The 27,190-nt window shown below is 35.3% G+C and overlaps 1 protein-coding gene, 1 long non-coding RNA gene and 2 other non-coding genes across 6 annotated transcripts in view; 2 read left to right on the forward strand and 2 right to left on the reverse strand.

Annotated features, from left to right (window-relative positions):
- The window catches only part of sick (sickie), a 328,412-nt gene that overhangs the window by 283,072 nt on the left and 18,150 nt on the right, over positions 1-27,190 (reverse strand). For both annotated transcript variants that reach the window (XM_018002841.2, XM_018002837.2), the window contains exon 2: positions 25,902-26,146. In XM_018002841.2, coding sequence (XP_017858330.1) covers positions 25,902-25,961 — 60 coding nt within the window. In that variant the 5' untranslated portion in view covers positions 25,962-26,146. The remainder of the gene's footprint in view (positions 1-25,901; positions 26,147-27,190) is intronic.
- LOC149270011 (uncharacterized) lies at positions 10-3,865 on the forward strand. 2 transcript variants are annotated; one of them, XR_016268896.1, is made up of 5 exons: positions 10-2,631; positions 2,699-2,844; positions 2,973-3,179; positions 3,240-3,625; positions 3,681-3,865. It is a non-coding gene; the product is annotated as an uncharacterized LOC149270011 (long non-coding RNA). The 2 variants fall into 2 exon arrangements; XR_016268895.1 differs by having other exon boundaries at positions 2,699-3,179.
- Positions 5,945-6,140, forward strand: LOC149270012 (U2 spliceosomal RNA). Its single transcript, XR_016269568.1, has one exon. It is a non-coding gene; the product is annotated as a U2 spliceosomal RNA (small nuclear RNA).
- LOC149270013 (U4 spliceosomal RNA) lies at positions 20,938-21,077 on the reverse strand. The gene has a single exon (XR_016269570.1). It is a non-coding gene; the product is annotated as a U4 spliceosomal RNA (small nuclear RNA).

A 27,190-nucleotide genomic window follows, 5' to 3' on the forward strand; every position in this document is an offset into this window, starting at 1 on the left:
ATGGTGTGTGTGTGTTAAAGTAGCGTTTCGAAACCTCTTCAATGTTATTATTATCATTATTATTATTATTTTTTTTTTTGTTTTTCATACATATTTCGTTTTTTATAAAATACATAGATATTTTATTGAGAAGGTGCGAGCTTGAATAAATGGCACTTAATACTTTTCTTTTTTTAAGTCGAACAATTTTTAAAGTTTAAATTTTTTTCTTCTTGAATGGCCTCTGGAACAGCGCCCCGGCGACCCGTAGCCGACAGGATTCCAGTAACAAGAGAAATTCTGCTGCTCATTGCCGAAAAGAGGAGCATACGCGCTAGATGGATGAGGTCTCGTCACCCCATAATGTCACTCTGAAGGCACTGCCTAGACATGCGGTTTGCTTCATAGCGTTGGTGTTCAATGCTATACTAAGGCTGCAATACTTCCCTCCCCAGTGGAAACTTGGATTAATCACAATGATCCACAAGCCGGGCAAGCCGGAGAGAGAACCATCTTCTTTCCTCCCTTCGATATCTAAGGTGCTGGAAAGACTTATTGCTGTACGGCTGGTAAGGATTATGGAGGCTTGAAGAATTATCCCGGAGCACGAATTTGGATTCCGTGCTGGTCACAGCACAGTGGAGCAGCTTCATAGAGTTGTCGACCAAATACTAACGGCATACGACAACAAGGAGTACTGCAACACACTCTATCTGGACATCCGGGAGGCGTTCGATCGAGTGTGGCACGCCGGAACACTGCTCAAAATCAAACGGACTTTTCCTGCGCCATATTTTGGACTGCTCAGGTCATACCTCAAGGGACGGCGATTCGCGGTGCGCTTTCATACGGCGTTATCCACAGAAGATGATGTTGTAGCTGGAGTACCACAGGGTAGTGTCCTTGGCCCGCTGTTATACTGCCTATATAGCCACGATATGCCACAGCCTGATATTAGCCTGTATGGATCATCAATGCTGGCCACCTTCGCCGATGACGTGTGCATCACATATAGGTTCCGATGCGAATACGATGCAGCTGATCGCATCCAAGATTATGCAACAAAACTTGCAGACTGGGCAAGGCGATGGAATATTGCCATCAACAACAGCAAATCAGTCAATGTTTGCTATACGCTGAGGCGGAGAACGCCGCCAGCCGTGCTCCTGGAGGGTGATCCAGTCAGTGATGTCATTTCCGCTTTTTTGCCGTCAGATTTGGCTTTTTTATTTTTAAAAGTGCGATTGCGGGAAAAATTTGAAAACAGCGGGCAGCGGGAATTCCAGCTTTTTTAGCAAATTCAAATCGCTTTTTTTCAAAGTAATTTTTTTCTAAATTTTTACAGCTGTTTTAACGATTTATATGTTAATAATATATTTTACGTAAAGTATCGATATTTACTTAAATCGAGTACCCTGCTCTTAAAAATACATACCGATATTGGCGCGTTATCTTCTCTAACATTGTGAAATTCGTTTGCGTAGTAAATCATGCCGAAGGAAGTTTACAAGCAAAAAGTGCGAGATGTGTGGCTGCGGGCCACAGAATTCAAGGATTGGCTAAGGAAGGACCCCACAGACGCAACACGGGCGTATTGCAGTTATTGCAAATGCACAATAACTGCCAAATTAAGTGACTTGCAAGCGCATGCGGCTACAAAAAAGCACGCAGGCTCAATAGATGGCTATGTGCAAAAAAACAAATTATCTTTTGTTCAATTGCCCACAAAGACAATTGAGCAGGAGGCAGCGCTTTGTCTATTTGGTGCCCAGCATAGCGCAATCGCCCCTGTGAACCATTTAAGTGACATTTGCCAAAAAAAGTTCGATGACAGCAGTACCGCGTCGAAAATTAAACTGCACCGCACAAAATGTACATACATAATTAAAAACTCATTGGCTCCTCATTTTAATCAAGACCTACATAATGACATTGACGATTCCAAATTTAGTTTACTTTTGGATGAATCCACAGATGTTAGTGTAACAAAATTACTTGGTAAGAAATTTATATAAAAACATATGTACATATATGTATTTTTAATTGTTTAAAATGTCACTTCGTTAATGTCTATACATGTTTATATTATTCCAAATTAATGTTTAGGTGTGGTAATTAATTACTTTTCTGTAGAATGTGGAGTAGTAGTTTCTACATTTTTAAGCTTGGTTCAACTAGAAGGTGGAGACGCATTGTCCATTGCAAACGGTCTCAGACAAGAATTAAAACGTTTGAAACTCGACATAAATAAATTAATCGGCATTGGAACAGATAACGCAAGTGTGATGATTGGCAACAAGAACAGCGTTTACACACAATTAAAGAAAGATGTACCATCTCTTATATTAATTAAATGCGTTTGTCACTCCGTACAATTGGCTGTGAACTACGCTTGTAAGCATTTTTTTCCAGACGATTTGGAATTTTTAATTTATGAAACCTACAATTGGTTTTCAAAAAGCTCGATTCGGCAGTCGATATATAAAAAATATACGAATGTATTAATAACGAAAAGGTATATTTAGTACAAATGAATATGTCTGTTTTTTATGTGTGTAATCACCCTTTTTATGTATTAATATTTCTAAATCGTTCCAAGAATTTAGTTTTTACTAATGCGAAGTGATTGCTTACCTATATCAAGTGTGTAATGTAAGTGATTGTCCCAAACATTGAAAAATATTACAAAAAATTAATTTGCATATTTTTTTTCCAAAAGGCTCCGCTTAAAATTCCAAGGGTTTGTGATACTAGATGGTTGTCCATTGAAATGGCAGTTACACGAATTTTAAACCAGTGGCATGAGCTCAAAACTCACGTTGGAATTGCTGATATGCAAAAGAAATGCAAAACAGCTAAAATTCGGTATGAATCGTTTTGTGACACTAAAATACATTTATACTTGCTTTAGATATGCAAAATGTCAACAAATGCTTTCAAAGCAATTCGGTTAATGCGACAAAGCTTTTAAATGATCTTGTATTCGCTATCAGGTCATTAAGAGATAAAAAATTTCCTCCTAATAATGAAGTTGACATTATTAATGACGATTTTGAAGAACATGTCAAAACCGATTTATATCTCGGCTATGAATTTGAGCAAGAACTCAAAGCAGTGAAAATTGAAGCCATTGAAGAAAAAGAAATTAGAGAATGCTGTGCGAGTTTTGTAGTAGAGCTGGTCAAACAGTTGAAGCAAAGGTAAATATTTTCTAAATTCTTCTATATTTGTTATAAATAAATTTTTTTTTTAAATTTCAGGTTACCGGACAATTTTAATATTTTAAAACAGATTGATGCTTTTTCTGTTGAGAATGTTTTAAAAAATAAAAAAGGAGCATCATTCAAATTCTTGAGTACTTTAATACTCCCAACATCGACCAGATTGAACGAGACTACAATCGCATTTCCCTGGTACAATGGGACAATGTCGATGAAACAGTAAAATTCTGGAGTGAAGTTCTCAAATACCGGGATTCTGGAGGAAACTGCCACTTTTATGATTTGGCTTCAGTTGCTCTGCAAATGTTTTCTTTGCCTTGGTCGAATGCCGAGGTAGAGCGGGTATTCAGCCAAGTAAATTTGGTGAAAACAAAGCTTAGAAATAGACTACACGTTGATACGTTGAACGCTATTTTAACCATAAGGTCCATATTTAAATATATATTTTTAAGCTCGAAATTAATTTTTTTTATATTTCAGATATGGACTACATCGACAAAATAAGTGCTGCTTCAATTATGAACTACCAGGCAGCCGACTAAAATCAATAAAAGAGAAGGATTACTATCCAAACGATGTGGAAAAATGCATTGATGATTTATTGGATTTAATATAATCAAGGATATGCTTTATGTTTAATAAAAATACCTATAGTTTGGTATTCATATACATATGTAATTAAAATCAGCTTTTTTGTCAACCTTTTTCCCTTGAATCCAGCATTTTTTTTTCCTTGATCCAGCTTTTTCTGCTCAGAAAAAAATGACATCACTGGATCCAGTGCCGCAGGCGAATGATGCCAAATATCTAGGAGTGATACTGGATCGCAGGCTCACCTTTTTCCAAGCACGTTACGGCGATTACAATGCGCTTACGAGCGGCAGTGAAGCATTATTGGCTTCTCTGCTCGCACTGTAAATTGTCACTCACTACTAATAAGGTGACAATTTACAAACAGATTATAGCGCCAATATGGAGATATGGGGCCAAATTTGGGGACTGGCTTGCCATAGCCAAATTCGTCGTATTCAGACCACCCAGAACACCCCAGAAAATCACGAGATTGGTTACCGGATGTCAGTGGTTTGTTAGAAACACCATAAAACTGAAACTAGCCACTGTCTTTGATACAATAAACCAGCACTCGAGTCGGTACAATGACCGGTTGGAGCGGCACAAAAATCGGTTAGCAAATATGCTAACAGTAAGTCGAACTCCAAGGAGGCTCAACAGAAGGCAGCCAAGGGATTTAATCCTCCGTTCTCCCCATAGGAGAAGAATATGAACAAAAGAAAAGAAAACCTATCAGTCGTTATTATTTTTGTATTGTCTACATATTTGTACATATATTGCAACTGCTAACTAAGTTAGCCGGCGCGCCCGAATGGGCTGAATGAATAGCAAAAAAGCACACAAAGGGGTTACTAAACTACCCCGTATGGCTTTAAAATCAAAATAAAACAGCAATGGTTGAATGTAGAGCTGGGAAACCATCGATGCAACCATCGATTATATCGATGGACTTTAATTTTTATGATATATCGATTGACTTTTGTCGATATCGATATATCGCCGCTTTGAGTAACATATCAAACATGTGAAATTTTCTTTTGAAACAAAATAAAATTTATTGTTTGCGTACTTGATCTATTTTTTGGAAATTTAATAAATAGTTGACAAGCATAGTATATGGACATTGTTAAACATTGGTAGTTTTTCTTCAACATGGACAAGTTTGTCGTTTCAAGTAAGTATTTTATACCCTGTGGAGGGGCACTTTACGTTAAAAAAAAGTGCTATTTTCTAGCCTCAACGTATTTTTCACATTTTAGATAAAACCTGCAATGCCTCCACTACAATTTCATCTTCAAATGCATTGACTGAATCCAATGAGCCTAGCACGAAACGAAAAAAAAAAAAACATCGGAAGTTTGGTTACATTTTGAGAAACTGATGAACATGCTTGTCAAATGCCGTCATTGCGGAAAAGAGTACCGCCCGAGCGGCAACACTTCCAATATGATGGAATACTTAAGACGTGTACATCCCTTCATGGTAAGAGACCACGTTGAAACAACTGCTCCAAAATTGGATCAATGCGCCCCCAGCTCGGCGAAAAAAGCATGTCTTGCTAATTCACTGGCTGAAATGATTGCGCTTGATATATATATTTAAGTTACCTTTAAAATCGTTATGTTGAATTTGTGTTATGTTTTGGAACTGAAAATTCAATGAATTGAACCTTTATATTTTCTCTATATTTGTCTATATTCTTTATTCTTATTCTGTAAATATGTACAAGGAAAAGTATGAAAGTACATTTATTTCTATTATGAAAAGTACGACTTATATACAAAAAAAAATGTTTAAAATTTGAAAGGAAAAAATGTTCGATGGAACCATCGATATAATCGATTATTTTTTCCATCGATGGAAAAACCATCGATGGAGCCGTCCATCGATGGTTTCCCAACTCTAGTTGAATGTGTTTACACGACGGCCATGTATGGAAATGCACGTACGTACACTTACTCACATTTACATACACATTATAAGTCCACCTCTTCTTGACGTTAACTAGTTCTGAATTATAGTAAATTTGCTTTTGCAAAGAAACCCCTAAAGTATGCCACACAAAAGTACGTAGACTAAGGCAAAAAGTAATCAACGTAAATTCATCTACAATTCTCAACTGGTTTTAACTGTAGCCCAATGGAGTACTGAATATTTGACTGTGAAAAGTTATCGCTTCTCGGCCTTATGGCTAAGATCAAAGTGTAGTATCTGTTCTTATCAGCTTAACATCTGATAGTTTCTCCATTGGAGAACAACAAATGTTAAACTGATTTTTGGAATCAGACGGAGTGCTAGGGGCTTGCTCCACCTCTGTCGCGGGTTGGCCCGGTATTGCAGTACCGCCGGGATTTCGGCCCAATTTAATAATACATCCAATCTGTTAATTAGGTAGTCACAAATCCTTTGTATTTAAAGAGTAGTTAAACGGTTGATCGGATTCATGGGGATTCTTGCTCATTTCAAATACTAGAGACTTTGCCTTGGCAATTACATGCATATCATATATTGTAATCATAATCAGAAAGTTTCATGAAGATCGTACGTCCACAAAAAAAGTTATTAAACAATTAAGTTCTCATAGTAAGCGCTCACCGCCGCCCATGCGTGTTTATGCTTGTGTGTGTATATGTATGTAAATGTTTGTGTATGTGTGTGTGTGTGTATGTGTGTGTATGTATGCCCGTGTGTGCGTGCGTGTGTGTGTGTGTGTGCGTGTTTCTTGTGTAAGCTGAAAGACGCGAAAAATTATTGAAATAGCTATTACACCAAGGGTTCAGGGGATCTCGTACTCGAGCAGTCTCGACTAGAGCTTTCTTACTTGTTGATAAGTAAGAAATAGTAAGTAAGCGGAAATAGTTGAATTATATTTTGAAGTGAAGCAGTTATATTTATATTTTTAGTTATAGTTCATAGTTATTTTGGTAGAGAGTAAGTTGGGCAATAAGTAGAATAAGTATTAGTTTGTAAAATAGCGCTAAGTAGCTAATAAGTAGTCGAAGTGTTTTAGCAGTCAGTTTTAGGACATAAGCAGTAATTCAAATTAATGGGCGGGTGCGCGATCAGAAATGCGACCGTGCAGCTCGAAAGCTCGCAGTGCTGAATTGCATTGCTGGTTGCGTGGTGAAATCCGCACAGCGGCGAGAAGAGGATTGAAAGCTGTGTACATGAGTTAGTTAGTTTCGAGCTCTCGGAGTGAGCAGACGTCTGCAAAAATTCTAATCGGTGAATAGGTATCGGGATTGAGGTTAAGCTTGGGAGCCTCATAATAAAGTAAGCACACGTAAAAATGGTCGCGCATTCATTTGTAGTTAGTTCATCTAACATATTGACTCTTGATACTAACTGCAATTAACAATAACAATACTAGTAGTTTGAACGTTGTTTCGTCCCGTTCGCCGGAAGGGTAAATCTCCAGCAGTGAAAATCGCGTGGTCTGTGAGTGAACGCCGGCGGCAACGTTGGGCGTTCCTCAACCCGCGGTCTACCATCCGTAGGGGCCCCACTAACTCCCCACAGCGCGCCTTCGCAGCCCTGACCCTAGCAATCTCTAGTGCGCTTGATCGCGCCACTCGATTGCTGCCGCCTTCCCGCGTGCAATCGCGTGGTCGTACCCTTCCCCTCTCCCATTTCTCTGACACTGCATGTCTCGTAGTAACTTATAAATTTCTTGTAAGTTATGGCCCTGGGCAGACTGAGACTTTGACCCTGGCTGGAAAATCAATGTAACCTTACAAATTATTACTTACAAATTTAGAAATAATAATTAATTAGAACTAATATAATAAATAACATTAAACAAAATGAACTATCTGCTTCACAGCGTTTGTGAATGCAGAGTGATAGGAACAAATTGAGGATAAGAAATATTGAATTTAAGTGTAGAGAACAGCGAGAAAATACGATAGACGCGCGAAGACGGACAAACCGCGACCTTAGAGTGCAAGAACAGTCAGTGGACACTATACGTAGGGCAACTCGTAGGCGAAATTCAGAAATTATGAGTGTTAAACAGCAACAAAACATTTGGTCAACTCTATACGCAGAGCGGCACGTAAGCAGGATAGGCATCTTAGACATACATCCTTACATCAACGTGAGCTTGAGAATATAATTTTAATTAGCGAACAATATAGAGTAGGTTGACAACGCAGAGATTAAATACAATTAATAGACGAAATTAAAGAAATATTTCAATTAATGAGGTATCCCATCAAAGTGGAGGGGAGCAGCCGAATTCCACTCTACAAGCTCATTCTGTTGATACATTAATCAATAATTTTAATAAAATAGTTTAACTAGGCCCAGACCAACTTTGCTTTTGGTGCAAGGGGCTTTGGTTCCCACATCAAGTAGCCAGAATTCGTTATCAATATATAGAAGATGGTTTTTACAAATTTCGAGCCGCCTAATAAAATTAGGTAAACTGCCAAAAAATGCCATTACAAATCGTTTAGATTTTCCGAGTCTTCCAGAATGCTTATAAGATCTGACACCTTTGGAAGAACGTTTAATATCTCCACGACTTCCATTTATGATTATAAAATGTTTAGGGCATGAGCGTCAGACTGCAATAAAAGGAGATGTTGTTAATATCCAAATCCTAGTCGCCAATGTCGTCACATCATCCCAAGGGCTTTTCATGAAGCCGATGTTGTTCAGCTTCACCTCAAACGCAGAATGGAATATAACCATGATTTTATGGCTGAAACCATTAGGTCACTTAAAATAATTGCCGTCATGCGTGTTTTATTGTTAACAGAACTTTACCAAAAGCATACTATTTCTATTAATAAAAAAAAATGTCCTCTTTTTCATCAGCTTCTCAGAGTATACCATTCTTTGCCACAGCCGAAGACAATGATCTTTTTAATGAGCTTATAAATACTGAGACGCTGGAGGCCCAAGAAAATGTAGAAATAGCTTAATCCAGGAGGGCAAGAAACATTATTAGACAGCATTTAGACAGATGATATTAGTATGCAAAGAATTCAAATGCTTCGGGCAAAGGAAAACGACCCATTCAGTTGATTGGAGATGATGATGTAGGGGAATTATCTTTTACAACTGTCTGCAGGCAAAAAAAGGAAGTGTTCGGTTAGTTATTCAACTATTGTTAGATCTGAGCTTAGAAACTTTGATAGGAGAGGTTGTAGAACCGATAAAATATCTTATTCTTATAAAAAGTTGGAAATGATTTATATTAGAAGCAACACTTCCATTTGTCTGCGTAAGCACACTGCTCCTCGCAGCATAACAGCAGTAAAAGCTCTAAGTGATGATCACGTGAGCAATTTGTAAACATACTCTTCAATGCAGAGAGACTCTCTCGGATGAGACTAAACAAAGCACTGGCTGGGCGTTGTTTTTCGGTCGCAAGGCAGATAAGCGGGACCTTCTAGTACCGTCGCTCGTCGGGAGTGTGGGGGGGTTCTTTTCTGCCTTGCGATCAGAGTTCATAAATTTTAATTTTTAAGATCCCTTAAACTTGAGGTGGAGCTATACTCCACGAAAAAAAAACAAATTATATTGGGGAAGTAGGGGAAGGACTGGCACAAATTTACAGCAAGAACACCGACACAACTAAGCGTGGCCATAGATGGCATTCGGCACACGCGCTCTTTACCCACCCAACCATAGTTTTTCTCAAATAATTTTAACAGAAAAACCCCAAAAAGCTCCAACACTAACTAGCCTACCCCATTATTTCACCCTTCTTCCAGATTAACGACTCATATCATTCTTGGTTTCATTCCTATTATTCATAGTATTCATTTTCATTCATTTAAGTAACATCTAGACATTGGGATACTAAAATTACAATCTATTATTTTTCTTATACTAACAATGTTGTTATTATTTTACATTTTTATTTTACATTATTAGGTTTTTTTTTTTTATGCTATTCTTTAAATGGTTCTATTTTCTATCGTAAATCTTTCTTGCTATTAAATCCTATTTATTTCTTTATTTATTTATTTGCTATTTATCTTTTCATTTTTTTTTTTCTTTGTTATTTACTTCATGCTAAGTTTGTTTTATTTATTTCATTAATTTATTGAATTGTTCATTTTACTTAATTTTTATTTTTTATTTATATATATATTTATATATATTTAACTTATTAAATTTGGTTTATTTATCTACTTATTTATTTCTTTGTTTATTTTACCTCATTGTTTTTTTCTTTATTTTACAATTTAGGTGGAATCAACATTTAGTTTAATAAAATTTGAAATCGAATAGATATAAATATAAATATAAAATATAAAATCTTAATATCTTTATTTAAAAAATGGGGTTACGAAAAAAAATTATTTTAATTAAAAAAAATATATATGCTTTCTTTCATTATTGCATGCACTTATCTTCAAACATTTTATTATGAAATTTTTTTCTTATCTCTTGTTTTTTTTTTTTTTTTTTTTTTTTTTTTTTTATATTCCTTTTTAATAATTCATTAATTAAAAGAAAATATAAGGGTTTGGATTGGGGGGAGTGGGAGTACAGGGTATCTTCCAGCACTTACATGATCTTTAGATTTTTTTCACTCCAGCGATGAAAGGCCTTTCCTCGTGGTAGCTGTAGCGTGGCGTTGAGGTTAGAAAAAGAATATAGGGGACAAACACACAGTTTTTGTTGGTTTTTTTTTTTCTTTTACCTCTACATTTTTATACTTCTTTTTATATTTTTTTATATTTATATCTATTCAAATAATTATTATTTTTTCTTTCTTACTTTTTCGATTTTTTTTTTTTTTTTTTTTTTTTTTTTTTAACAAAAAAATATTTTTTTTCTTTTAGTTTTGGTTATACACTTATATATAATTTATTTTATTATTTCTTTTACTTCATGTTTTTTTTTTTTTTTTTTTTTGCTTTTGGTATTTTCTACTTTGTTATGTGTATATATGCATCTATATATATATATATATATATGCATATATATGATAAATTTTATGATTTCATTATTATGTAATTGGGTTTTTTTTTTTTTTTTTTTTTTTTTTTTTTTTTTTTTTTTTTTTACGTCATCGTATTATTTTTTCTATTTTCATGCTAGTTGTAATTTTACATTTTACTTTTTAATTTGGGGTGAACTATTTTAGTTGCTAGTAACAAAATTTTTACAGTGTACGTCACATAGGTAATTGAGGTGTGTTTTTTGGTTTTTTTTTTTTTTTTCTTTTTTTTTTCGTTTAGTTGATTATGGTAGAACTAGAGTTTTTGTTCTTGGCTGTGTAAAGTTTTTTCTTTTTTCACTTTTAGATTTTCGCGGCTTAGAGTTTTTGGGGTTAAAAGTTTTATATGTTTATATGTCACTATGCCACTATTCGATTTATGGGCCACTATTCAATTTTGTGTTTCCCCCGCCTGCGGTTGAAGTTCCTCCAGCCTTTCGATAAAGTTGGTCCGATCGATCTTGATGGGGCAAAAAATTTAAAACAGAGCCCGTGTCTAGGGCAGGCTTTTCTATATTGCCGTGCCCAAATTTGACACGGGCGTCAAGAAAATTTTGTTTTGCTGCGCTAGAGAAAATGATTGTTTTATTTAGCTAATATGCCACAATATGCCAATCTTCGTACCTTTTTTTAAATTATTGTAGCGCACGTGTTCCTCGCCATATATGTATATATATTATCTATATATATGGACTTATTGTAAAGTCGCAACGTGGAGTTCTAGAAAAAAGGGCTGAATTTTTTACTTTTTCGGCTTATATAGCTTTGGGCAGATAAAAGCTTAAAGGTTTTATTGCCCCTAAAGTTGGCTGCACTAATATTTGTCGCTGCAGAGTTCGCACAGCGCGACACGATCAGCTGTTGCGCGTGCGCGACAACTTTTTCGGCCCCCACCGAAAGCTCTCAATGCAGCTCTGCATGCAATGAAAGGGTTCAGTGTACCTTTCCAAAGCTTTTGCAAGCGCGCGTACTTTTTGAACATATACTTTTGCTACTTTTTTTTTTTTTTTTTTACCCTTTTTTTTTTTTTTTTTTTTTGGCTTGCGACCATTACACCACCCGATAATATACCACCGTTAGACGGAATATTAGCGGGAATATGTTCGGATGTCTATTGCTTAATGTCTTTGGCTAAATTACGCGTTACCATACGCGAACTACCTGGAATTGCTGATGTGGAAGCTGGTTTCGGGTCAGGTGAACAGTTGCCAATAACCAACTTAATTGACCTTGGGTCCAATGTGGACTGACATTCCGGACATTCTTGCTTATTTTCTAGCCACTGTTCTAGACATAACTTGTGAAAATTGTGCTTACAAGGGGTACAATAACATTGCTGGGTATTGCTCATCCCTTGACTGCAAAGACTACCCAAACTAACAGTTTTCTCTACTGTGCGCATATCTTGAGGACTTCTTGAAATAGGCATTTTGTATCTAAATATTTTATGCTTTGCTAATAAATGTGACAAGTTTGGGTTGATATAATGGGGAAGGTAGCTAGGTTTTGTGCTGTTGTGTGCTGTTCTTGCTATATTATACAATTAGGGGAAACAATGGATTTTGGGCTATTGCTACTAAAGCTGGTTATAGAGTATTGCTATGCAAAAGTTAACTAAAGTGTCAGTGTTCGGCAAGGATACGCCAATGCAGCATATACACAAGTTCCAGACAACACTATCCACATTAGCAACTTCTGTCATAACAACATCTACTGGCCAGACGAGTATGAGTTTATATTGCACCCAGATTTATCTCATTTGGCTCTGCAACAACTACCAGAGAACAATCAGTATTGATATCCGAGCTGAGCCCAATATACAATATTCTGGAATCGTATCTGATAATTTTACAAAACACAATTAAAACAATATCTAGATGAAATAACAACTATACGAAAACAAACGAGCAAACATGGTGATTCAGGTGTTATTATAAGTTGAATTTATCTATTCCGGGTTTCTCGGTCTGAGATTCAGCTCGAATCTTTCAGCTTCGTAGTCCCTATTAAGAATTGATTTGACTCATCTGTCACAGTTGCGATAGGCCGACCAAGCAAGTCCAATCTATTTCAGCACTCTGGACACTGAGTTTTTCAACCATCACCAAAATGGGTGTTTCAAACAGCCAACTCTTTCTCTGCGAATAGAGAAAAGACCGTGTGGATTATTTGAACATTAAAAATGGGACTCTGAAAGCGTGATGCCTATAAAGCTGCATACTTTCATGCCCCACGTTGGGCGCCAAAAATTTATGTAAACATAATCCTTCATGCAGAGAAACTCTCTCGGATGAGACTAAACAAAGCACTGGCTGGGCGTTGTTTTTCGGTCGCAAGGCAGATAAGCGGGACCTTCTAGTACCGTCGCTCGTCGGGAGTGTGGGGGGGTTCTTTTCTGCCTTGCGATCAGAGTTCATAAATTTTAATTTTTAAGATCCCTTAAACTTGAGGTGGAGCTATACTCCACGAAAAAAAAACAAATTATATTGGGGAAGTAGGGGAAGGACTGGCACAAATTTACAGCAAGAACACCGACACAACTAAGCGTGGCCATAGATGGCATTCGGCACACGCGCTCTTTACCCACCCAACCATAGTTTTTCTCAAATAATTTTAACAGAAAAACCCCAAAAAGCTCCAACACTAACTAGCCTACCCCATTATTTCACCCTTCTTCCAGATTAACGACTCATATCATTCTTGGTTTCATTCCTATTATTCATAGTATTCATTTTCATTCATTTAAGTAACATCTAGACATTGGGATACTAAAATTACAATCTATTATTTTTCTTATACTAACAATGTTGTTATTATTTTACATTTTTATTTTACATTATTAGGTTTTTTTTTTTTATGCTATTCTTTAAATGGTTCTATTTTCTATCGTAAATCTTTCTTGCTATTAAATCCTATTTATTTCTTTATTTATTTATTTGCTATTTATCTTTTCATTTTTTTTTTCTTTGTTATTTACTTCATGCTAAGTTTGTTTTATTTATTTCATTAATTTATTGAATTGTTCATTTTACTTAATTTTTATTTTTTATTTATATATATATTTATATATATTTAACTTATTAAATTTGGTTTATTTATCTACTTATTTATTTCTTTGTTTATTTTACCTCATTGTTTTTTTCTTTATTTTACAATTTAGGTGGAATCAACATTTAGTTTAATAAAATTTGAAATCGAATAGATATAAATATAAATATAAAATATAAAATCTTAATATCTTTATTTAAAAAATGGGGTTACGAAAAAAAATTATTTTAATTAAAAAAAATATATATGCTTTCTTTCATTATTGCATGCACTTATCTTCAAACATTTTATTATGAAATTTTTTTCTTATCTCTTGTTTTTTTTTTTTTTTTTTTTTTTTTTTTTTTTTTTTTATATTCCTTTTTAATAATTCATTAATTAAAAGAAAATATAAGGGTTTGGATTGGGGGGAGTGGGAGTACAGGGTATCTTCCAGCACTTACATGATCTTTAGATTTTTTTCACTCCAGCGATGAAAGGCCTTTCCTCGTGGTAGCTGTAGCGTGGCGTTGAGGTTAGAAAAAGAATATAGGGGACAAACACACAGTTTTTGTTGGTTTTTTTTTTTTCTTTTACCTCTACATTTTTATACTTCTTTTTATATTTTTTTATATTTATATCTATTCAAATAATTATTATTTTTTCTTTCTTACTTTTTCGATTTTTTTTTTTTTTTTTTTTTTTTTTTTTTTAACAAAAAAATATTTTTTTTCTTTTAGTTTTGGTTATACACTTATATATAATTTATTTTATTATTTCTTTTACTTCATGTTTTTTTTTTTTTTTTTTTTTTGCTTTTGGTATTTTCTACTTTGTTATGTGTATATATGCATCTATATATATATATATATATATGCATATATATGATAAATTTTATGATTTCATTATTATGTAATTGGGTTTTTTTTTTTTTTTTTTTTTTTTTTTTTTTTTTTTTTTTTTTTACGTCATCGTATTATTTTTTCTATTTTCATGCTAGTTGTAATTTTACATTTTACTTTTTAATTTGGGGTGAACTATTTTAGTTGCTAGTAACAAAATTTTTACAGTGTACGTCACATAGGTAATTGAGGTGTGTTTTTTGGTTTTTTTTTTTTTTCTTTTTTTTTTCGTTTAGTTGATTATGGTAGAACTAGAGTTTTTGTTCTTGGCTGTGTAAAGTTTTTTCTTTTTTCACTTTTAGATTTTCGCGGCTTAGAGTTTTTGGGGTTAAAAGTTTTATATGTTTATATGTCACTATGCCACTATTCGATTTATGGGCCACTATTCAATTTTGTGTTTCCCCCGCCTGCGGTTGAAGTTCCTCCAGCCTTTCGATAAAGTTGGTCCGATCGATCTTGATGGGGCAAAAAATTTAAAACAGAGCCCGTGTCTAGGGCAGGCTTTTCTATATTGCCGTGCCCAAATTTGACACGGGCGTCAAGAAAATTTTGTTTTGCTGCGCTAGAGAAAATGATTGTTTTATTTAGCTAATATGCCACAATATGCCAATCTTCGTACCTTTTTTTAAATTATTGTAGCGCACGTGTTCCTCGCCATATATGTATATATATTATCTATATATATGGACTTATTGTAAAGTCGCAACGTGGAGTTCTAGAAAAAAGGGCTGAATTTTTTACTTTTTCGGCTTATATAGCTTTGGGCAGATAAAAGCTTAAAGGTTTTATTGCCCCTAAAGTTGGCTGCACTAATATTTGTCGCTGCAGAGTTCGCACAGCGCGACACGATCAGCTGTTGCGCGTGCGCGACAACTTTTTCGGCCCCCACCGAAAGCTCTCAATGCAGCTCTGCATGCAATGATTGGTTCAGTGTACCTTTCCAAAGCTTTTGCAAGCGCGCGTACTTTTTGAACATATACTTTTACTACTTTTTTTTTTTTTTTTTTTTCCCTATTTTTTTTTTTTTTTTTTTGGCTTGCGACCATTACAAATTTAATTCTTCATGATGAAGGCTATGGTGTTTTGAAAAGAATTCGGTCATCTCCAGCTCACTGGGAAGGTAATAAGACAGTTTGATTTGCCAACCTTTTTCATTGCATTGTCTGCTGCTGAGTCTACCCCCCAATATTAGTAATTTTTAAAAGAAATGTAGAAAAGGTAGAACTTTCAAAAGAAAGCGCATCAGCTTTACAGTTTTCAGAAAAAGCCAGACCTATTAAAACAAGTTCTTAAATTAATGAAGAAAGAAGGCGGTATTATTGGCGTGTTGAATTCCAACAAAGAGGTTCTCCTCATATACACGGAATGTTTTAGCTTAAAGATGCCCCCAAAGCGGATCTTGTTAATGACGAAAGTAGGCAGAGGTCTATTCCACCCGTAATAGAATTTATTAACAAATTTATTCCTTACCCTCCAATGCCACAAACAGAAATTCTTTTTCCTTTGTCGGAAATTGATCGTCTCAACAGTTCTCATCGCAAAAATCTTGCAAAATTTGCCTGCAAATTCGACTGACATTTTCCTGTTGGCCTCTTAGATCATTGTATTCAATTTCAGTAAAAGCCAAAGATTGACACGCCAAAATGTTGATGACGAAGATGAGGATCTGAACGAACACGTAGGCGCTTTTTATCCTCTTCAGGATGCAAGTGGTTTTATGAGGAAGAGAACTAAGACTCGTATAATTAGATATAGGAGCTTTAACATCAGCACAAATAGACAAAACCACTTAATTAGTAATGTTATTTTTTCATTGGAAGCAGGAGCACACCGAATAAGTTTAGCGATATTGTGAGGAGTTTTATTGGCTGAATGAGGAAATCATAAAAAACGAACGCGACAAATTTGGCATATTTAGGGATCAACCAACGGAAACTTATTAAATTTCATAAAAGCACTGAATTTTGAACAAAAGTCATTTTATTCACATGTTCTTCAAAATGCGCATTTCAGAAACGTATTTAATGAGTTTTTTGGCAATGGATCTAGAGTCGGAAAAGAGTTACCTTATTTCAACACTTTATCAGTCGTTGACAAAATTTTATAATAGTTAGCCAGGCTCTAATGCGAATGGTTCAACACTACATACAATGTTTTCTCTCCCTGTGAATAAGTCCGGATCTACATTTAAAGAATTGGGTGCTGATTTGCTTAACACTATAAGATCAAACTTAATTGATCTTAAAGTAATAATAATTGATGAAATATCAATGGTGGGGGCAAAAATGCTGTCTTATGTTGACTTTCGTCTTAAACAAATCTTCAGTAATAGAGAAGCTGCTTTTGGAGGCGGGTCAGTTATAGTTTTTGGTGATCTTAGGCAACTACGTCCTATTGGCAATAGATGGATATTTGGCATCTGATTAAATGTCCGTAAAATGTCCCGCACAAGAATTTGCAGCAATGAGCAAGTTCCAGATGACGTTATTCATTTGTTCGAAATTAGTGCCGATGTTGATAGGTTTAATTCAATAAATCTTAATTCAATTTCAAGCGAACTGCATGTAGCAAGTGAAAAGGATTTCGTGAAAGGATTTTAAAACTGCCCGAACGCAGGGTCTTACTTCTTTCCTTATATTAAAGACCTCTGTTAAATATATGCGTTTGCTAAAAGCGCTCATCATCAGGAGCCTTAATGGACTCTAGTACAGAAAATCATTAAAAGTCATCAATTTTTAACAAATGAGCAAGTTATAATTAATCGTGATCAATAGTACCCCCGTAGTATCGGCTGAGTTTATTACGATTTTTAAAAGCCAAGGTGCTACTTACATCAAAGTAGTAGTTCATACGAATCAAAAAATGCGACGTGCGTATGTAGCTTGCAGTAGAGCAACCAAGGCATCTGGTCTCTATATATTTGGTGATTTTTTCCAACCAAAATCTGATTCTAGCTCACTTGTTAATGTGCAATGAACTCTCTTACGGTCTGAAAAAATTCGAAAGGCTCATTTCGATCATTTGATTAATGGTACAGACCGAAGGTACCGAATATCTGAATTGCCATTACTTTTTGCAGCCCGCCTGCGGTTTGTCTATTCTTTATCAATACAAACTCGCACTTCAAAGTGATCAACCTTTTGACAATCTGGTACCATTTTAATTATTTAAAATAGATTTTGAAATTGAAGGTATTTACTTTGATACATTCTTATTTAAAGATTTATTTAATCAATGAAGCCAATAAAGCATTTAAGAAAATGAAATGAGTATATTGGTTTTGTGCAATGTCCGTCCGCCTTTCGGTATGAACGCAGTTAATTTCGGTATTATTTCTGCTAGACTTGAAATTTGGAACACATACTCGTGTTTATCTCCGATTTATAAAGATCGATATGATACGCCCACTAGAGGCGTAGCAAATCGGAAAATACATTTGAGATACAAGACGCTGGAAATAACAACCCATTTCATGAAATAGCTATATTTGCAATTAAGCTCATCTCTCTAGCGTGGTCGAATGCGAAAATAGAGCGCATTTTCAGCCAAATTATTTTTCCTTTGAGCGTGGTGTTTTTGTGTCAACGTTTTTAATGCTCACATCATTAGAATCTGGTCATACATCATCTATTGTGGCTGGTTTTAAAAACATACTGATGCATTACAATCTTGACATAAAAAATATAATAGGAGTCGGAATAGATAACGCTAATGTCATGGTGGGCACAAATAAAAGTGTCTACACTGAATTAAAAAAGGATGCCCATTTTTTAATTTTAATAAAATGTGTGTGCCATTCAGTGCAGCTTATTGTAAGTTATGTCTGTAAACACTTTCTGCCAGTGGGCTTGGAATTTCTTATATATGAAACCTATAAATTTCAAATTTTGTACAAAGCAGACATGGCTGGTAAAGAAAATAATTTAAACGCAATGTGAACGAAAGTGTAAGTATCTGAAAAATAATATTAAAATTATTTGCAGCTAATGATAATGATGTGGAAATCGTAAAAAAATGCAATCTTGCTTTTAAATCAAATTTTGTAAAAATAGTTTTAGATAACCTTAAAAAATTTCATAAGATTGCCCTTTTTTTATTTCCGCCGACAAATAAATTATCGCAATTTACAGACTTGTGAAGGAAGAAACTCTCAAAGATCTTGAATCCATAATGATAGAATCTCACCTAAAAACCCAAACAGAAGTAATAGATAACATTAATCCACCAAACTTAGCAATAGATCCAGTTTTCGCAGATTATATGCAACCCAAACAAAACTTTAATATTAATTCCCTTATAAAAACTGAAATAAGCGCATATCCAAATGTAAATTTGCCATATAATATTATGTTCAAAGAATATTACTAATTTCATTATTTATTTACATATACAGGACCCAAGATACCAATTACCAAGCAAAACACATTTGCGTAATGTCTTATTGACCAATGAATACAATGAAATAAAGCTTAAATTACAAGCAGTTTTTGATGACATTGAGTACGTGGCTATAACAACAGATGCTTGGACATCAAAAGCTAACGAGGGTTATCTTTCTGTTACATGCCACTTCATTAATAACCAGTTTGAACTCAAATCAACAGAAAAATTATTATTACCAACGAATCATAATACTGAAAATATTGCCGATTCGCTTAGAGTCGTTTTTAATGAGTGGGCTTTAATGAACAAGATTGTGGCGATAGTGTCCGACAATGATGCATCTATGAAAAAGGCGTGCGAGATCCTGAAGATTAAAAACATTCCATTTTTATACCCTGAACCCATTGAAAATGGGAAATCAGGGTATAATGGTTTTGTGAAAAGTATGTAACAGGCAGAAGGAATCATCGCAGACCCCATAAAGTATATATATTCTTGATCAGCACGACGAGCTGAGTCGATATAGCCCTGTCCGTCTGTCCGTCCGTCCGTCCGTCCGTCCGTATGAGCAAAAGAATCTCAGAAGATATAAGAGCTAGAGAGCTGAAATTTGGCATGCATACTCGTGTATACCATAGGCAGTACAAGTTTGCTTTATTTTTTCGATAACTCGTCCGATAACTTTTTTATCGAGAATAATCGAAAAATCGACTTGGTTTTTTCAGCATAATTTTAACACTTTTAGACCTGGAGACTTCATATTTGGGTTGTATATAAAGTTAGTGGATACAAAGATTTTGTAATTTGCAGATTTTGGATACCACGCCCCCTTCTCCCCCAATTTGTAAAAGTACTAGTACTAGTACTTTTCAAGTACTAGAGACTTGTGCTTTGGAATGTACACATATTTTAACCATATGATTACGCTCTGAAAGTTTCATTAAGATCGTATGTCTACAAAAGAAATTATTCAACAAATAAATTCTCATATTATTGCCCACATTGCAGCGCAGCCCAAGCGCAGTCGCTGCTAACTGCGCAGTCAGCAGAGCACGTGCTTATAAGTGCATGTGTATGTATGTGTGCATAAAAGAAGTCCAGACTGATTAGAATATCAGCTTGGAGGGTTCAGGGTATCTCCTAGTCGAGCAGTCTCGACTGGAGCCTTCTTACTTGTTGTTATTAATTAGACGATAAGTTGAATATAAATGAAGTTTATAAATAAATTAAAAATGTTTATTATTAATTTTATTAAGCTCTGTATCCTGAAAGAATATAAACAATTTAACACCAAACAACAATTTTGAATATTCCGCGCAAACATCGAAAACATCGATGTAACATCGATGTTTTCTTCAAAAAACATCGGAAACATCGATGGCGACAAACATCGATGATTTTCCAGCTCTAACAGGAAGTGGATAATGCTGCTACAGCTACGAACTGCCTAATCATTTTCTTCGAATGGGACATCTAATGCTGATGTTTTGGAGCTTGTTTGACAAAAATGAAATATACTCAAATTTTATATTACAATAAAAAAAATATAAGAAAATCAGCTTTTTTTTCTCGCTTTTTTGTGTAATTTTTTAGCTTTTTTTAATTCTTTCCCAGTCGAAAACAGCTTTTTTTTAATAAAAAGTTGGCAATACTGCTTACAGATATGGATTACAAAGGCATGATAAATGCTACCATTTGCCAAAAATAAGCGACAGCTCAAAATACGAAATCTGGCCAGAAAAAGGCTTAGTTGGCAACCCTACTTGTGTGTACAAAAGAAAGTGCAGAATAACTAGAAAACCAGCTGCAAGCTTCAGTGAATTCCCTAGTCGATCAGACTCGACTGACTTGTGCATCCTAATTGTTTATATTTATATGTATTTACAAATGTGCCCTTTCGGGCTTCCAAAAATTGCCGTAGTGGACGGTATTTCACGTCCCCATGGCGGGGTATTGGTTAAAGTTTTCAACTAGCAATAATCGCACCTCAGTAGAACTTCATTGGTTACGATATCGCCTCTGCGCAAAGATAACTTCACCTCGCCAAGCAACAGGGACTCCATCAAACGAAAACCTAAACCAGTTGCGAATTATAAACAAAGCATGATACAAATTAAGTGAAATTGTAGCATACTTATCAGGCAAAGACATTGGGCTCGTATGTAGGGTAAAAATGCTGAAGGGAATGCAGTCTGCGAATAATGGAAAGGGATGAATCGTTCGAAACAAACGAATTTTCAGATATATCAGAAATAAATAAACTACTTTATATTAATCAATTTTTGTTTATATTTTAGAATATTATATTATAAATTGTATAAATTTATATAAATATGTTGTCTATCACAGAAATGATGTCAAGTTCATTAAGATCACAAATTTCAACAAATAAATACTTAAATTGCGACAACTTTCAGTTCTGCTTAACCAAGCCCATCATTTCAGGCCTTTAAAGGCGTCATTAATCCATTAGTTGTTACGCAAATGCCGCTCTAAATATGCTGCCCCATAAGCATTTTAACTATCTTAGGAATATACGCTCGATTATCCTCCCCATTTGCCAGTCTATTAACTGCCGCCAAAGTGTCGCATTGTTAGCCATTTAGGCAGCAAACCAATTTAGCCCGAGGACAGCTTGAGATAGTTTTGCTGCCACCCCTCGTTGGGCTATCTCATTAAATATTATCATTGTCGAATTTCGTTGCATATTTATTATTTGATGATGGGGCCCGGGCGAGGGCGTTGATTAAAATTCCCAGCGCTTGAACAATCTAATGAAATTAATGAAAAATTCATGCATCAAATGAAATGGCTGCCAACATGAATAAAGAGGAGCATGCTCGAGCTGTTCTGGGGGCTCCAAGGGTCGCCTACTCTAAAATGCTAAATAGCCACTTTTGCGGCAGGGCAGATTCAGCAAGAACAATTTTTATTTTCGTTTTAATTTTTTGTTTTCGAGCACGAGTCTTTGTCATAAAAGATTGAACAAGTTGTTGCAGGCAGAAGGGCCAAGCCGAGCCAGGCACATGCCACCAAAGTCAAAAGTGTCAAGCTCAGAGAAAACAACAAGCGATAAGAAATGCGAGAGTACTACACTAAACACGACTTGAGAGTGCCCTGTATTCCAGATTCAAACTGTCGTTGGACTTTAAGTTTTAATAGCCATGCTGATCCAACTCTTTAATAATAATAATAATATATATGTGTCTATATAATTGTAAGACATAATTATACATATAATTAATATATATTCGCTTCTTTCAAAGTATGTATGCTGTTACACATATGTGCATAAATCTGTATTTTTTTTTTTCTTTTTTTTTTAAGTTTTTAAAAAATTGTTTTATCTTAAAGCTGACTATATTTTTTGGACAATATGCTTTACAAATAAATATAAATATATATCTGATAAATCTTAAATTAAATAGATTAAAGTAAAACAAATTGTTTTTCATCGAGGTCAAAGCCATATTTCATGCATTAAAAAAAAATGAATTTTTACGATATAAATCATATGTATATATTATTATTTTATCAGCAATATACTCGCAACGAAAACAATTTTGCAATGGGCATAGAATATTAGAAGCGTACCCCTCTACAGTTCCTAATTCATACCCTGTGCAACGCACAAAGACAGCGAAGTTGTGACGCTTGGAGTACCGGAAATCCGTTTCATGACAAATGCCGCACATTGTCGTGCCGGAGTGTTAAGCGCGAACAGGACGATGGATGGAGAAAGAGAGAGTGAGCGATGGAAAGGGGTGGGGGCAGATGAGGGCACAACTAAGCCGGCAAACAGGCAATGAAATTCCGTCAATGGCAGCACGTGACTTACCAGCAGCGGCTAGCCAAAAAGAGAGCACACAAAACAAGAGAGCACAATGCCGCGACATTGACATTGAGAGCGCGACTGCCAGAGAGAGAGAGAGAGAGAGAGAGAGAGAGAGCGCCTGCGCTACTCTCAAAAGCCAGACCCGGCAATCACGACGTGCCGGCAGCTGAGGCTGAGCTCCTTTTTGGCATAACTTTGGTATTTTAATGAGAAATCCATATTTATGTTGTTTGTTTTGCCAAAAAGAGAACAACTTTCTGTTGTTGCAAACAAAACAACAAGAAGAAGACTTCAATAGGAAGGTTACGGGCAGCATATGCAGCAAAAAGTGAAATTACGGGGCGAACTGAAGCAGAGGACAGCTAAACATTTTTGTTGCTCGAGACACTTACCGGGAGCTGTGTAGCGGCATTTTGTAATCATTTTTAATGGGCTGGCGCCATATGGCACTAATATATATATATATATATATATATATATATATATATATATATATATATGCATTCTTATATAATTATAAATTATATATATAAATAAATATATACGCACAAATGACCCTCTAGTCCTGTCGATAAGTGATACGCAGACAGAATCATTAGAACAAGTTAATGTTCGATTAGGATTTACTGGACCACCGAAATTTATTAAAATTATACTATGTATTCACAGATTATTAAATTTGTATTAAATCTTAGTAAAAATTAAAACAAAAAGCGTGCTTCAATTCATATATTATACATATCCTTGATCAGCATAAATATTGTATTTGTTCCATCAGGCCTATTTACGTTTGAAATAATTTTAAGAAAGACGTATTCATCACTGTCAACTTACGTATCGCTTGGGTTTTGCCAAAACATTAGATAAGTTTAGGTTAGTGATATTTGTAAATATATATTTGTAAGTCCTCCTGAGTACATCAGAAGGTTAGGCTCTATATAATATAGTTTAACTGTGTTGTTAAGGTACTATACATGCATTGTACAGATTAAGCGCTTAAAATAAACATAACAAAAAAAAAAAAAAAACCTACGTATGTATATGTAGAGTGTAGTATGTATAATTTCTGTATATATAAATATTACTGATTTTTCTAACCAGACATTAAAAGTGGTTTTAACATCGGAAATTTCGCTACACAAATGAATGCTCACTGAAATATATATAGATTAGGGTCCGGCTGCATTTTAGAAAACCATATCTAAACTAATATTTTAAGGCTATAGACGACAATGAACAAAAAATTGGCTAGCGGAATTAATATTTATAGATTTTATGCCAAGAGCAAATAGATATCTCCTAGGTCTAGTTCGAGGACCAATAGATCTGTGACCAGTGAAACCTACATGCCTAGTCAGGGTGAGAATTTAGTCTCCCGAAATATTTGTTGACCAACTCTTGGAGGTGGGTATTAACAGCATCTTTTAAGCGGTTGAGTTTTAATCCAGTTTTAATGGAACAGTGTAGGGCATTTATTAGTCGTGGACTCCCGACCAGACGAGTCTTGCTAGTCTGTCGAAATATAAATGGACTTTTAACTGTGGCACGTCGGCGCCGTGTCACAATAGAGTCATAACGCCATCAGTCCGACAAAAGCCATAAAAATAGCGGCTTAAATGGCAAACAGCATGTCTGGCATTCCCTTGGAGCGAAGTCCTGTGTGCTGCCGGAGTAGTCGAAGCATCCTTGCAAAAAGAGTCTATTTCACACTTTTTGCAACATCGCTTTTTGCCTGGCTTTAATAAACGAGCAACAATAGCAGCAACAATTTTGTGCTTTTATTGTGCAAATAAAAACACGCGGAAACTACTTAATCAAGTTCCAGATGCAGACCCACATCTATACATACATATGCATATTCATACATACCTTTATGTGTACATATATTTGTGTGTGTGTATATAGATACAGCAAACGATTCTAGACCTTGTCTCCGGCCTTGCGGAAGCGCCGTTTTTATATGCAACAGAAAGCAAAAACAAAGCACAGCAAACTTTGTCGACGCTTTTTCGCTGTTGTGATTAAGAGCGCCAAAAGCAACAACAACAATAAAAGCAAAGAGTCTACATGGGAAAGCCAAAAGCTGAGACAACAAGGAAAAAAGAGGAGCTAAACGATTTGTAAATGCCCTGCAATGCCGCGGAACGTAACTGATGTCACACCCCTTATAAATTACTGTGGAATGAGAACTGAAATTTTATAGTGCTATAGTATAGAATACAATATTACGTGATACTGTATAAAAAAGTCTTATGACATTTAGATTCTTTTCTTACCTTAACTATCTTAAATTAAATTGAAATCCTGTAGGAAGGAAGTTTTCAAATTTTGAGATATCTTAGATAATGCCTACATCTTTATCACATCTGTGAATTAACTCTGTTACAAAAATATATTGAGAGCATTTTTGCAAATTTTTTTTCATAATCCCTTAACTTCTATAATTTGAATAAAAATTCCCTCCACGTACGTATTTCACCCTCTTTAGCATAGTTGCATTGCTTTTCACACGTCTAATACACCCCATTTGGTCATTAATTCAACCGCCGCAGTCGTCCAACGAATGTTTATTTCGAACTAGAGCTCAAATTTATGACAGCAATTAGTGGGCGAAATGGGCGTGGCTGGAAAAGCCCCCAAAGAGCACAAAACTCTTCAATTAATTTGCTGAGCTGCTCAGACAACAGAAAACGCGCACATCAATCAAGACGAGGTCAAGAGTGGAAGAGGTGATGGAGAGTTAGGCTCTAGCCTTGCCTGTGGGTGTGAAAAGTCGACAAACGGCAAGAGGAGGAAAAAGTGGGAGGAGGGTGGGGCTGAGCAACCAGTTTAGGTCGCGTGCCACTTGGGGCGGAAGCTAGTAAATAAACGTCTTATTTTTAATTACCACACTCAAGATGAATTTTAAATGGTCAGCGAATTGGTTATGTATCTATTTACAACCAAGATATATTGTACGTATTTATATTTATATTTGTATATTTATATGTATATATGTATTGTTTGACTGGGGCACTTACCTGTATCGTTTCCGTTGCGGAATATTTCCGATTGTAGTCGACATGATGAAGGTTCGGCATGCTGGCCCGCTGCTGACTGATAATGACTATCGATAAGGATGTTTAACACGTGTCCATGTCCTTGGGGTTGCTCAAAGGCTGTGTGCAGTTAGCATTTCCTCTCGGGTAGTCTGCATCGAGATATGTCACTTTATGATACATTTGTGTTAATTTTTGTTGCCCTCGCAGCGAATGGTTTAATTTGACTGCAAAGTAGAGGCGGAGAGGAAAGTAAATATCAAAATGAATTCGAGCAAAAGTTCAAGTTGAAAAAGTGTAAATTACTTTCACTCCCCCAGTTAACTGCAAATAGCTAACCCCAGGGCTTGTTTACCCATGTCGATATTGTTAATACGCCACGTGTAACACAGCGGGCGCAAAACGAGAGAGGACAGAGCGGGAGGGTATGGGGAGTGAGTCAGCGAAGGGGAAGCATTGGCACGGACGGTTGGGTTTTCCGGATTTATTGCCAAGTTTACGGTACGTGCTTTGACTAAATTTATAAGCCAAATACACACTAACAGAAAAAGCAATATTCCGAGCCAGACAAATCTGCAAAACAATGTTGCTCAGTTGATTAGAATCATTTCCATATTACCAATAACAGAATAGCTCAAATTCTTTTATATGTGACTAATTATTTCAAAATTTTTTATTTTATTTTCCAAAAGTTATATATACCATATAAGCAAAAATTCTTTCCTTTCAGCCTAATCTATTCTGGGAGAATTTCGGTTCTATTGCCATGACTTGCAATGTGCCTCTAGATTTCTTATATTAATGAATTTGATGCCTTTTCAGCTTATTATTTGCTTATCGAAATTTCATATAATGTAGTCAAATTTTTCTGTTAACTGTTGCAGCTTGTGTTTATATAAAAGAAAGTCTTAGATCAACAAAAAATTGTATCTTTTATATAAACAGTCAACGGCCTTTTCCTTAAATTAGTTACTACACAAATATTTCACTGACAGGTCTCAACTGCTATTGCTCATATTGTCATTTGGTTATACAACTATCTGTGCACGTACCAACTGCTAAGGCATTCATCAACATGTTTTAGACGCTTCAACTAATTAGTCAACAATTTAATTCAAGCGATGCTGCCTGCATGTCAACGAGAGAAGACAGATTAATGTAAGACAGAGTAGTGAGAAAGAGAGAGAGAGAGAGAGAGAGAGAGAGAAATTGGCCTCAAGTAACATAAAACAACGCCTACAAAGAGGGGGAGAGCCTCCTCAATGTTTACC

Source organism: Drosophila arizonae, chromosome 3 (assembly GCF_054131065.1).
Source record: "Drosophila arizonae isolate 15081-1271.41 chromosome 3, UAZ_ARI_1.0, whole genome shotgun sequence".
NCBI classification, from domain to species: Eukaryota; Metazoa; Arthropoda; class Insecta; order Diptera; family Drosophilidae; genus Drosophila; species Drosophila arizonae.